This window comes from Eretmochelys imbricata, chromosome 2, assembly GCF_965152235.1.
Source record: "Eretmochelys imbricata isolate rEreImb1 chromosome 2, rEreImb1.hap1, whole genome shotgun sequence".
Taxonomy (NCBI): domain Eukaryota; kingdom Metazoa; phylum Chordata; order Testudines; family Cheloniidae; genus Eretmochelys; species Eretmochelys imbricata.
This window is the reverse complement of record NC_135573.1, coordinates 223,976,271-223,989,514: the sequence shown is the minus strand read 5'-3', so window position 1 is coordinate 223,989,514 and position 13,244 is coordinate 223,976,271. Positions and strand designations below refer to the sequence as shown.

The window sequence follows — 13,244 nt, the reverse complement described above, 5'->3', positions numbered from 1 at the left end:
AGTGAGAATAAGTTTTCCATTTAGTTTATGGTTGACATTAATAGAAGGGATACTAGCAGTGGTGTTAGCTGTAAATAATGTATATTGTATGTTATCCCAAAATATATACTGTAAAATTAATGTCCATTGAGGGCTGCAGTCTCCAGTATTTCAAAAGTTATGTTCACCTCTAATTTTATTAGTAAAATATAGATCTTTTTAATGATGCAATCATAAAATGTAAACAAATCCATATCCTATAATAGTTAAATAATTTTATTTATATATTTATTGAAGACTGGGACAGGGAGAAATTACTTGAAGCATGGATGTCTAATCCAGAGAACTGCTGCCAACGTTCAGGTGTTCAAATGCCAACTCCACCTCCAAGTGGGTATAATGCCTGGGACACACTCCCTTCTCCACGAACTCCCCGCACCACTCGCTCTTCTGTGACCTCCCCTGATGAAATCAGTCTGTCACCGGGAGACATTGAGACAATTCTGGTATGATTTATTCTTAAGAAAGATTACCTGCCTATTACTTTGTGAATAGTTAGAGGCACAAAGTAATGTATTAAATATTATTAAAAAGTTGTTCTGGTATATAATGCTTTGCAACTTGTGAGAAAGTCTTCCATAATCATTGTGCAGTTGGTTTTTAAAGTATGTTTTTAGTGCCTTACAAATAGGACTGAAATTAATTGGGAAATTGAACTGACTTCCCCCTCCTGTTTCTCTCCCCCCCTCTTCCCTTTCCCACCCCCCCCAATTTAGTGCGAGAGAACTATTTTGTCATTTATCTTTGCAAAATAACCTTGGAAAGGACATGAGAGTTTTTTCTTTCTTTCTTAAATGTAAGCAAACACTGAAGTGTGTGTGGAATCATAGAAATGTAGAGTTGAAAGAGAGTACAAGAGGTTGCCTGGTCCAGCCCCTTGTGCTGATTCATTTTAACAATTGGCTTTATAATGACACACATTGAGCATGTGGCTGGAACAAGGGACGCTGTTTTCAGCTTGACTGCATTATATTCTGATTTAACAAGATAGGATCATATCAAGTGTGTGTAGCTCAGCATTTCTTTGGAGACTTTTTATCTAGATGTTCAATTCCATGGTATCCATTTCCTTGAACATACTTAAATGCTTTGAATCTTCCCTTTTTATATTTTTTGTTAGGAAACAAAGTTTTCTTTGTTTGTATTTTAAATGTCAGCCTACGACTGTACTGTAAGATTATAAATAATTTTGCTGTGTGCGGGCTGCTTTAAGCAGTTTACAAGGCTATCACAAATTTAAAATATGAAAGCATCTTTCATTAAAATCAGTAATGTTCTTTTGGAAGACAGAACTCTTTTTAGTAATCCACAGCTGTAACTTTATAAAATTTGTGCTCAGTGACCTATTTTTCTAGGAGATGCATAGTTTTGTAACTGGGTTATCCCTGGACAACATATCAAAGTAAAACTTTGCATTCAGTATACAGACAACCCTTACTTCTTTAATTTTAAAATACTACAAAAAAGGTATATGGCATTAGAGTTTATCCTTTGTTATATCTGCTGTAATACTTTTCCTGAAAAGTACTAACTGCATATGAAATGAAGTGACAAATGTATGTTGTATTGTATATTTCCTTTTCTTAGTATTGGGGCTTATGATGGGAATGCAGGATCTGGATTTAAATTGTGTGTGTGTGTGTGTGCGCGTGTGTGTGTGTGTGTGTGTGTATATACACACACATTTAGATTATATATAGGTAGTTTACTGCCTGTTTTACAGTCTTCAATTGTTAAAGTGAATCTTTTAGGAAACTAAAGAAACAAGTACGATTGTTGTTAGAATTTCAGATTTTACATAGAGATTTTTTCTATTAAGATGTTTCTCACTTAAAATGGTCATCTATACACAAAAAGACAAATCCTGGGCCTCATTAACATCCTTATGTGAGACAAACACAAAAATTGATAAGCCTAGGGCCGGACACAGCGGCTGCTTCCAAGAGCAGTGCGGAGCCAAGGCAGGCACAGAGCCTGCCTTAGCCCTGCTGCCCTGCCAACCGGCAGTCGCCTGAGGTAAGCACCGCCCGGCCAGAGCCTGCACGCCGAACCGCCTGCCCCAGTCAGAACCCCCTCCAGTACCATAACTTTCTCCCAGACCCTGCACCCGCACCCCTGCCCCAGTCCTGAGCCCCCTCCCACACCCAAACTCCCTCCCAGAGCCCACACCCTGAACCCTCTCCTGCACCCCAGCCCAGAGCCAGCACCTCCTCGCTCATCCTAACCCCCTTTCCCAACCCAGTGAAAGTGAGTGAGGGTGGGGGAGAGCAAGCGATGGATAGAGGGGGGCTGGAGTGAGGAGATGGGGACTCAGGGAAGAGGTAGGGGCAGGGGGCAGGGCGCAGGGCATGGGTGTTTGGTTGTATTCAGTTAGAAAGTTGGCAACCCTACCCTGGCCAGAGCCCCGTAGACTGTTTGCTCGACGCTAACCCCTGGTCGGAGCCCCCTAGCTGTTTGCTGGGTGCTTACCCCTGCCTGAGGGCTGGAACCCAAGACTGTGTTTGGTACCCTGCCCCATCTGAAGGCCAGGGTACCGAGACTATACCTGACTATACCCCGTCTGATGGTTGGGCTTTAGACTGTTTGGTGCCCCGCCCTGCCTGAGGGCTTGGGCCCCTGAACCACTCATTGCTCTACCCTGCTGGAGGGATTGAACACTCAGACTGCTACTTCCCCATTCTCTTAGACTGTCCTTACAGGGGCCTGACAGCAAAGAGACCTGGCTTCCCTCTGAGATTGACAGCGAGGGAGCGCCACACCCCGACAGGGTGCATTCAGTCACATACATATCTCCTTATGTGTTTGCAGGATCAGGGTCTTAACTTTCAATATTCTGTTTTTTTTCTGATAGCAGTTTTTATAAAATTCAAATAAGATATCCTACCACTAACAACATGGAAGGAAGGAGCCTTTATAATTTAGCTCATTATACGTTTTGAACTAAAGACGTAAAGTACAAATTTTCAAATCAGCTTTACAAACCTCAACCTGATTTTTTTTTTTTTTCAATCAAGTGATTAAAATCATAACTTTAATTCAGTTGTTTAAATTGCTCCACCCTGCCTTGGGCCTGATTCTTTGCGGGGCAGCATACCTCCTATGACATACGACTGACCTTGTCTACCAAGTCCTGCTCCTGCTGTTGAAGTCAGTGGCAAAACTCTCATTGACTTTACTGGTGCAGGATATGGCTACTGTCATCTTTATTGGGAGCTAAGAGTGCTCAACATCTTAAAGGCTGGAGGTGGCGGAGATCCCAGAAGGCAATACAAAAATTTGTTGCACAGGTTCCTAAAATATTTACTAAATGTTTGTGGAGAGGTGTGTGGAGATGAAGACATACACCTTTCCATTTTCAATTTTTTTGAACATAAAGCAACATTTTCTCCTTGATACATTCACAAAAGATTTTTCCCTACTTTGTACATGGCCTGTTTTCTTACAGTAGTTTGGTTTTATATTTTTATTATGTAATTCTCCTGAGTTCTGCACATGGCACACAGGAGTGTGTTTTTCTTTCCTTCATCTGTATTTTTTTCTTTATCTACAGTGTGACATTTGTATGTGTAATATTTCTGTATTTGAAGACCCAGTGGATATGCCTTGTGGACATGAGTTTTGCAGATCATGCTGGGAGGCGTGAGTATATGCATTTAGCACTTTTTTGAAAATGATTTCAATTTTAAAGAGGGGGGAAATCACAACCAATGCATAGCCATTGTCAAATGTTGAGATGTAGCTGTCCTGAACCATATGGAATACTTTCATATGTATTGTTCTTAATGGCCATTAACTGGCTTATGGGTACATAGCGATGGCTTTGGCCCTGGTACAAGCTTAAGTGCATTGCCAAATAGGGATGGATTTAAGCATGTTGTTTAGTGCTTTGCTGAGTTGGGGCCTAACTGTCTGAGAACTGGTGTACACTTAAAAGTTTTACCAGTATAACTATTTTGGTTAAGAGTGTGACTTTTACTGAAATAGACTAGTAAAAGCCCAAGTGTGGATGCAGCGATAGTGGTATAAAGATGACCTTATACCACTATCACTGCATCCACAGTAGGGAGGGTTGTACTGCTTTAATTATACTGTTAAATTTAAAGTAATGCAACTTGTCTAGTATAGATAAAGCCTAATTCCAGTGCATCCATTATTGTGGTGTTTTGTAAGAGCATTAAGCTCGTTACAACCTTAAATGTGAGTTACTATTTAAAACGTGGATTTTAGAGCATGTAGAAAAAATCATTCATGTTCCTATTGTATTGTAAATTGGTGTGCTGTATAAAGATCTGGTTAGGGCTAATGCTGCAAATCTGGAGTTATTTGATCAAGGGGTTTTTGGGATACAGTGTCATCTACCCCCCACCCCCAAAGACCTTGTCAGTAAAATTGTTGAGTTCTTACTTCTTTTTCTCTTCTTTGCATACACATGGCTAAAATATGTTGTTTATTGACCCCAAACTAATATCACTGATCAGTTACAGCTCAGCTAACATCAGGCATCCACTATCACTTTGGGGAAGCAATATATTTAAAGATAGTAAGGGTTATCATTAGTTCTACAAACTGCTTTTGACTTGGGTGATATGGCACAGACAGTAATTTGCGCATGTATGCAGGTCATATGCTCTGTGGTGAGGCACAGCTGACATCAGGTCACTGGGTAGCTCACACAACATGCTGTAGCTGTTGAACCCAAACAACGCCTGAGAGTTCAAGTACTGAGTTCAAGTCCTACCCTCAGCAGACTTCTGAGATTAATCTCTGCCTGCGTTCTGTTTGTGGGTAGGAGCTGCAAAGGGGGTCCTTATGGAAGTTTGGCCCTAAGGGCAGAGCTTTCTATTTAAGAGCTGATAATTTAAATTGCTTCAAAATTGCATGCATATTTTGACTGTTTTGAAAAATTCTGTACCTCATCAAGGCCAGGATAGTGTTAGTGGTGCAAGTCTGGTTTCATTTGGGCAAGGGGTTTCATCATATACAGTCCATCCAAAAGTTCTATACAAAACCAGTGTGTGTTCTGGTTATAGAGAGTTTGCATCTGTTCAAGCTTCCTCAGGAACTCCTTTGTGAGGGACAGTCACTGAGCAATGATCGTTACATGGTTTCTTGAGGAAACAAGCACTGCACTTTGACTATGGACCATCAGTTTGTTTGCTCTCCTAGGGAGACTTTTGTGTGCTGTGCACACTTAATGTAACCAATTTGCCATTTGATTGGTGTTCAGGGCTCAGCGGGGCTCCTTTTGGAAGTGTGAGTGGTATGTGCAATTTTGAAGACAGTCAGCACCCCACAGGTCTCCCTCAATGCCATGTACCCAAATCCCACTCTAGGACAGTTAGGCAGGCAAAACTGTGTCCGGGATATGAAGCCCAGCATGATGTTAGGTCAATTGATGGGAGAGACTAGATGTCACATGGAAAATGGTATCGGAGAGGTTGACACAAGAGTCTCAGCCAGGATGGATCAGTTTTGAGCTGGGAGGGGCTCATTGAGCTGCTTTAAAGTACTCCTAGGCATGGCAGACAAGATCTATACTGGGAGCTGGGAACAGGCATGTTCTGTGCATGCCCGAGGCACATATAGCTGAGATTGACAGGAAAGAACTCCCAAAAAGTTGAATGAGGAAGTTCACACATCTCAGACCTACTGTTGAAAGCTCTGTTCATCTCCAGGAGGTGGTCTCATTCATTTTAGACATCCTTTTAAGATGAATGGGCCACTTCACACTTCTGTGAGCCTCCAGTGCTGCAGACAGGTGTGCAGAGCTCCTTTCCACTATGCTAGGGATTTTGGGACTCTCCTCCTCTCCCTGTTGCTGCTCCCAGCTGGAAGAAGTGTTCCTTGCAGCCCTTTCACCAGCACTTTGCCTCCTTCCGTGGCCCCTCCAGCCCTACTGGTGTTACCTGGGGTTCTTTCAACCCAAAGTTCTTGGTATCTTTACTCTGTGGAAGGTGGTGTCAGGAAATAAATCAAGGGAGGCACGCTGTTCAACTGATAGATGGCTGGCACAAACAGGACAACACAAGAGTGCTCTCATTTAAAGCTAACCTTTACTTAATCTCACACACCTGCAACAGGTTAGTAAAACACCCCCAACTCTCAATAATTACCGAAGTAGTGTGTGGCTCTCAAGTGGCACAACGTCAGTCTTCCGATGGCCAATCTTTCCTCTGTCGGGGGAGACCACAAGATGTGTCGAGAGGGAGAGTTCCTGAAGAGTCCAACTACCCCAAAATTTCTTCCCTTATTTATTCATTAGTATTACAATAACACGTCACTCAAAGAAAACTTGTTGACCAAGCAATTTCAAAGATTAAGCAAGAGGTTTCCTTCTGATCATCAATTAGCCAGATGTGGTTTTTTCAGAATTTGCATGCCTTTAGGCCCTGACAGACACATCCCTGAGGGCACATATAGACAAGCTTCCTGTTTTTCCTAAAATATGCATCTCACCCATTTCAACAGCGATCTCATTGGGAAGGACACAGGGTCAAGCTGCCCTTTCTGTGGCACCCATTTATCTTTGTCCAAAGGATCCCGTCTGGGATATCACCTTTTGGTTGCCACTGACTGAGCCTTGTGGTGCACTGTGATGTGTGTTAACAAGCTGCATGAAAGCTTCATGGCGGTTTGCAAATCCCAGTGCCAGTGTAGAGTTTTGATGGGCACTGAGAATATGCTACTCCTGGGGGGATTCTGCACCACTGCGCAATGCAGAATTTGCTTTTTTCTTGCAGAAATGGGCTGCAGAGCTGCAGGCCACCACTATGGGCTGCTGGACCCAGCAAACCCCAGCATCCCAACTCAAAAATAAAAAACACTGCCACAGGGAAGGGGAGGGCGAATTAGTTGGAGGATTCCCAGCTGCTGCAGTTCCTGGCATTACTGAAGGAAGGAGGCAGCATGCAGGGAACGCCACACAAGTCCAGGACCCAGTTTCTCCCTCTGGATCCCTGGGCTCTGGAGAGTAGGGGGAGTGAGTGTCTGTGCTGGGGGGGCCTACATCTGGGCTCTGGGGGAGGAGGAGGTGAGGGTGTCTGGGCAGGGGGCACCCTGGGGCTGGGCTCTGGGGAGAGGGCTTCTGGGTGTCTGGCCCCTTAGCTGGGCTCTGGGGGGGGCAGAGAAACAGGAACTGGGTTGTCATAGGGGTTTCTTTAACTCTCTACTCCAGGGGAAATTTTTTGTGTGTGTATGTATTGTTACAGACATAGTTGCTAAGCAGTATTTGGAAATTACCGAAGTAATTGAAACTGGTGTGATTATATAGTATTATTTTGACAAAATATGCAGAATTTTGCAGAATTTTTATTTTTCTTGGAGCAGAATTCCCCCAGGAGTAATATGCAAGAGAGTGTTAGAATGGAGTGAAAAGAAAAGGAGGACTTGTAGCACCTTAGAGACTAACAAATGTATTTGAGCATAAGCTTTTGTGAGCTACAGCTCACTTCATCGGATGCATTCAGTGGAAAATAGAGTGGGGAGATTTATATACATAGAGAACATGAAACAATGGGTGTTACCATACACACTGTAACAAGAGTTTTCAGGTAAGGTGAGCTATTACCAGCAGGAGAGTGAGGGGGGTGGGTGGGAGGGAACCTTTTGTAGTGATAATCAAGGTGGGCCATTTCCAGCAGTTGACAAGAACGTCTGCGGAACGGTGGGGAGAGAATAAACATGGGGAAATAGTTTTACTCTGTGTAATGACCCATCCACTCCCAGTCTTTATTCAAGCCTAAATTAATTGTATCCAGTTTGCAAATTAATTCCAATTCAGCAGTCTCTCATTGGAGTCTGTTTTTGAAGTTTTTTTGTTGAAGAATTGCCACTTTTAGGTCTGTAATCGAGTGACCAAAGAGATTGAAGTGTTCTCCAACTGGATTTTGAATGTTATAATTCTTGACATCTGATTTATGTCCATTTATTCTTTTACGTAGAGACTGTCCAGTTTGGCCAATGTACGTGGCAGAGGGGCATTGCTGGCACATGGTGGCATATATCACATTGGTCGATGTGCAGGTGAACGAGCCTCTGATAGTATGGCTGATGTGATTAGGCCCTGTGATGGGTGTCTCCTGAATAGATATGCGGGCACAGTTGGCAACGGGCTTTGTTGCAAGGATAGGTTCCTGGATTAGTGCTTCTGTTGCCTGGTGTGTGGTTGCTGGTGAGTATTTGCTTCAGGTTGTGGGGCTGTCTGTAAGCAAGGACTTCCCTGTCTCCCAAGATCTGTGAGAGTGATGGGTTGTCCTTCAGGATAGGTTGTAGATCCTTGATGATGCGCTGGAGAGGTTTTAGTTGGGGGCTGAAGGTGATGGCTAGTGGTGTTCGGTTTTTGGGGTTTTTTTTCTGTTGGGCCTGTCCTGTAGTAGGTAATTTCTGGGTACTCTTCTGGCTCTGTCAATCTGTGAATGGAATGAATTACACTTATAGTTCCAAAAAGAAAAGGAGGACTTGTGGCACCTTAGAGACTAACAAATTTATTTGAGCATAAGCTTTCGTGAGCTACAGCTCACTTCATCGGATGCATTCAGTGGAAATAGTTCCCTATCTCCTTGACGTAACCATTGGCATGTTAGCTTCTGGGAGGTGACAGTGGCAGTCTAACAGCCCTGAACTTCATGCATTCTTAGGTTTTAGAGCCAAAAGGGGCTATTGTCAGAACTCCTGCATAACGGAATCCTGGATCCCTTTAGCTGCAGGTGCCAGACATTGCACTGTCATCTAAGGAGATCTGGAAGTTGGTGAATCTAACCTCGGATTAAAACAGTTACATCTAACACAGTGGTCAGTGCACATACGCAAAAAAGCATGTCCAGCACAATTCCATATCATCATAACTCAGAAAATAACAGATTTTGTTAGAGATGCGTCTTTTTTGGTTTGTTAGAACTGTGGGGGGGCTGTGCTGCAGAACGCATTACCAGAACACACCATTCCTTGGTTTTCAAAGGTTTACATTCAGCTACCCTCCATGTTGTGGAAGAGTACAAGGAAGTACTAGGCAACCTTAACGCTGTTAATGATGTTTTTTGCCAATGAATTTTGGTGTTTTTCAGAACAGTATTGTTATGGTGCATGAAAAAAATAGGAAGAAAGCTTTAAAAAAAGGAAAACATAATAGTAGAAAAAAGATACTCTTGATATGTTTTGTGAGGCCTGGTCTACACTTAAAACAGATACAGGTATAGCTATGTTAGTTGGTGTGAAAAAAACACACCTAGCCTACATAGCTGTGCCAACAAAACCTCCAGCATAGATGCAGAAATGCCATAAGAAGAGTGCTTCTGTTGACGTAACGAACATTGTTCTGCTGGCATATGTTGCATCTACACTAGGAGGCTCTGCTGGCATATTTATGCTGTCAGAGGATCTGTAGTATAAACATAGCCTAAGTTACAATAGGCTTAAATAATCTTTAAGTTTGACTATCTTTTTATGATCTCACAAGAAGAGTCTTCTTTCAAGTACTAATTAATAGCTGATGGGAACAGGTAGCCATTCCAAACTTGATTTAGTCTAGCTAACTATTAATTTGTTTAAATCAAGCACTTACGTGTTTCAAACCGTATTTTGACAAGAACAAGGATTACTATTTATTGTAAAAACTAATTACTTGTCAGACTAATTAGTGCATACATTAAGTACTGGTATATACAACTTTTGGGGACTTAATGAAGAAATTTTTCTCACTTTTATTAAATATTGTACAGAGGGCTCTTGCCAATGGGAGACAGGTATAAACCACACATACATACATTCAAGTACTTTCTTCAGTTGCTCACTTGTGGACTCTTCATTTTTTTTTCACCAAATGCCTCCTCAAATCTGAGGTACTTGTTGAGTGTAAAACCAAGGGATGATTCATATTTCTTGTTTTAAAAAGAGATGTAAATGAAAGTGTATATTTTATTAAGTTAGTATAAAGACAATGAATTTTCATCAGTTTCTTGACTTATTTATTTTTTTATCATCAAATTCTGACTGACACAATTCTGGCAGGTTTTTGAATCTGAAAATTCAGGAGGGTGAGGCTCACAACATTTTTTGCCCAGCATATGATTGCTTCCAGCTTGTTCCTGTAGAGATCATAGAAAGCGTGGTTTCCAGGGAGATGGACAAAAGATACCTACTGTTTGACATTAAGGTAAACTGTCAAGCTGTTCCTGTGTGACTAGAGCAGGGGTGGCCAACCTGTGGCTCCGGAGCCCCATGCGGCTCTTCAGAAGTTAATATGCGGCTCCTTGTATAGGCACCGACTCCGGGGCTGGAGCTACAGGTGCCAGCTTTCCAATGTGCCAGTGGGTGCTCACTGCTCAATCCCTGGCTCTGCCACAGGCCCTTCCCCCACTCCACTCCTACCCGCCCCCTCCCCTGAGCCTGCCTGTGCCCTCACTCCTCCCCCCCTCCTCCCCAGAGCCTCCTGCATGCCAGGAAACAGCTGATCAGGAGGGAGTGGAAGGCGCTGATTGGCAGGGCTGCTGGTGGGTGGGAGACTCTGGGAGTGGGTGGAGGAAGCTGCTGGGGGGCTGCTGACGTATTACTGTGGCTCTTCGGCAATGTACATTGGTAAATTCTGGCTCCTTCTAAGGCTCAGGTTGGCCACTCCTGGACTAGAGTGTGTCTGACTTTCTTATTCCAATTACAATGCAACTTCTGTGTGAAATATGACTGCACCTTTTCTAAGTAGAGTTTAATAAATTAATACTGTAGATCTGAACTGTATATAATTTACATATGGTAATGAAGGAGTTGGCATGCTGTTGAGGACATTTTAAAAAAGGAATAATTATATTTTTCCTCAAGCACAGAAACTACACTTCCATGCTGGGCAATTTAATAATCTTTCTCAGTACTTGTAAAATTGGTTGATGAAAATAATGTCCAGAAAAGGCAACACATAGATTTTAAACTGCCAAGAATATTTTGTTGGCACATCATAAAAAAATATTTTAAAATGAGTTTCTGTAAGAATATTTTGATAAATGAGTTACGGTACTCTTTCCATTCACAGTTTCTGGGAAATTTTTACTGTACCTGAGTACAGTACCTGCTATTCACATCACTAGAGTTTTGCTCGAGCCCATACTTTCAGAAGATTCCTATATAACCCAGACAGGAAAAGAAGTTGGAAAATCTTGATTTGGTTCATGCTTAATTTTATTTTCTCCATTGCTGCAGAATGCATCTTTAAGAAATAACCTTTTAATTAACTTTGCAGGTTATTGGCCTGTAGTGTAGATCCTTGAAATAACTTGTTAAATTATTCACTGGGTGGAGAGGGGAGAGACATGTTTAGTACAAGGACTGACTTAGATATGTTACAAGTCACTTTGGCATGAGGTCATAAAATTTTATACATCAAAGTGGGGATCTGATACCCAGATTTGATCCAGTGTCCTCCATTGCCTCACTTTCAGAGTGACATGCAAGTCAGCAAAATTTTGAAGGGGAGCAGCCAGAGGTTCCTTTTCTTCCACATAATTTATTTTAGATAATTAATAAAAGGGAAAACATTCTACACTGACAGGAAAAAATTGAGGCAAATTTCTGAGTTACTTTATTTTGGTTCTTAAAAGTTTATTGCAGTTAATTATATTGAGATTGGTGATAGAGAGCATAGGTTTTATTTCTTAATCTGCAGTACAGTTATGCACTGTAAAATTTTAAAGTTTATGTATTAAATACATTTGTAATAATAATGGATTATCTGCAGTAAGACTTGTCTACATGGCAAATTATTCCAGAATAGCAATTCCTGATTAACTCGATGGGTGAACGCTCTTAAATTTGGAATAAGGTACTCTTATTCCAGAATAAGTGTGTCCATATGTTGAGATAATCAGGAACAGGTAATCCATTTTAAATTTACATGCTGTCTTTTTCTGAGTTAACTTTCATGTGTGGCCAAACCCAAATCTTTTCACAAAAGAAGAGACTTGTACACATTAAGCATTTTGCATGAGGTGTAGATGTTCAGGTCTTAGTGTGAATCTTAAGTGTTGCTATAGGGAAGAAATACAATTTTTGAGCTAGTGATTAAATAATTCTCTTTTTATAACTATTTTTAAAATACCATACTGGTTTAATTACGAGACTATCTTATGCTCTTTGGCTTTGCTCCTTCAGAGGCAGATTGTGATCAAAGGTTACAGTTCATATCAGTGATGAGGATCTATTTCCAAATGTTAAGTAATTTTCTTCTCCTTTTTTCTTCTTTTCAGGCCTTTGTTGAAAATAATCCTGCTATTAAATGGTGTCCTATACGAGCCTGTGAAAGAGCAGTCAGGCTAACAAGACAAGGGTCAAATACAACAGGTTCAGACACACTTAACTTCCCATTGCTAAGAGCCCCTGCTGTGGATTGTGGAAAAGGGCATCTCTTCTGCTGGTTTGTATTAGAAATTTGTATATAACTATGTAAAACTATCACAGCTGCTGCCAATCTAAAGGTCAAGAGACATCTCCAGCCGGCTGCCATGCTGCAGAAGTCTACTGGAAACTCTGTAGGTGTTGATACAGCAAATTATTGATGTATAGTTTGACATGAATATATTTTCATACATACATAGGCTGAATATTAATGTGTGTAGAGTGTGGGCAAAATTATCCATTCCTGCTTTTCTGCACTAGGCAGGACACCAAAAATAAGAAGGTTTCCACTTACCAAAACCTTTTTTTGAACTTTGGAACTCAAAAATTCCTCCTCCCTGAACCTTAATTACTCACAAGTCATAGCAAAACATATGCCAAATCTTAAACTAACTGCAAGTATAAAAACAATTCTCCCTCCATCTCCCTGGTCTACACTAATGTGTGTGTATCCTTTAGGGCAGCAAAGGGTATAATATTGTCTACTTCAATATATTAATAGCTGTGCTGGACACAAAACAGCTGCATGGAGCTCTAGGCTTTTCAGTTCTATTTTCATGGTAGAGAAACTTTTTTGTGCCTCTTTTAGAGGTTTGCAGTATAATCAGAATAGATGTTGGCATGTTCACAATTATATTCCAGAAAACCATTAGCTCATGCTTTTTTAGAATCCTGGGGTCATGGGATTGCATCCTTGACCATCTTGGCTAATAGCCATTGGTGGACCTATCCGCCATGAACTTATCAATTTATTTTTTTTAACCCAGTTATACTTTTGGCCTTCACAACATCCTCTGGCAACAAGTTCATTAGGTTGACTGCATTGTGTA

At 41.4% G+C, this 13,244-nt stretch overlaps 1 protein-coding gene across 7 annotated transcripts in view; it reads left to right on the top strand.

Annotated features, from left to right (window-relative positions):
* The window catches only part of ANKIB1 (ankyrin repeat and IBR domain containing 1), a 168,044-nt gene that overhangs the window by 110,958 nt on the left and 43,842 nt on the right, over nucleotides 1–13,244 (top strand). For all 7 annotated transcript variants that reach the window (XM_077808107.1, XM_077808110.1, XM_077808111.1 and 4 more), the window contains exons 6-9: nucleotides 277–485; nucleotides 3,590–3,678; nucleotides 10,045–10,189; nucleotides 12,267–12,433. In XM_077808107.1, coding sequence (XP_077664233.1) covers nucleotides 277–485; nucleotides 3,590–3,678; nucleotides 10,045–10,189; nucleotides 12,267–12,433 — 610 coding nt within the window. The remainder of the gene's footprint in view (nucleotides 1–276; nucleotides 486–3,589; nucleotides 3,679–10,044; nucleotides 10,190–12,266; nucleotides 12,434–13,244) is intronic.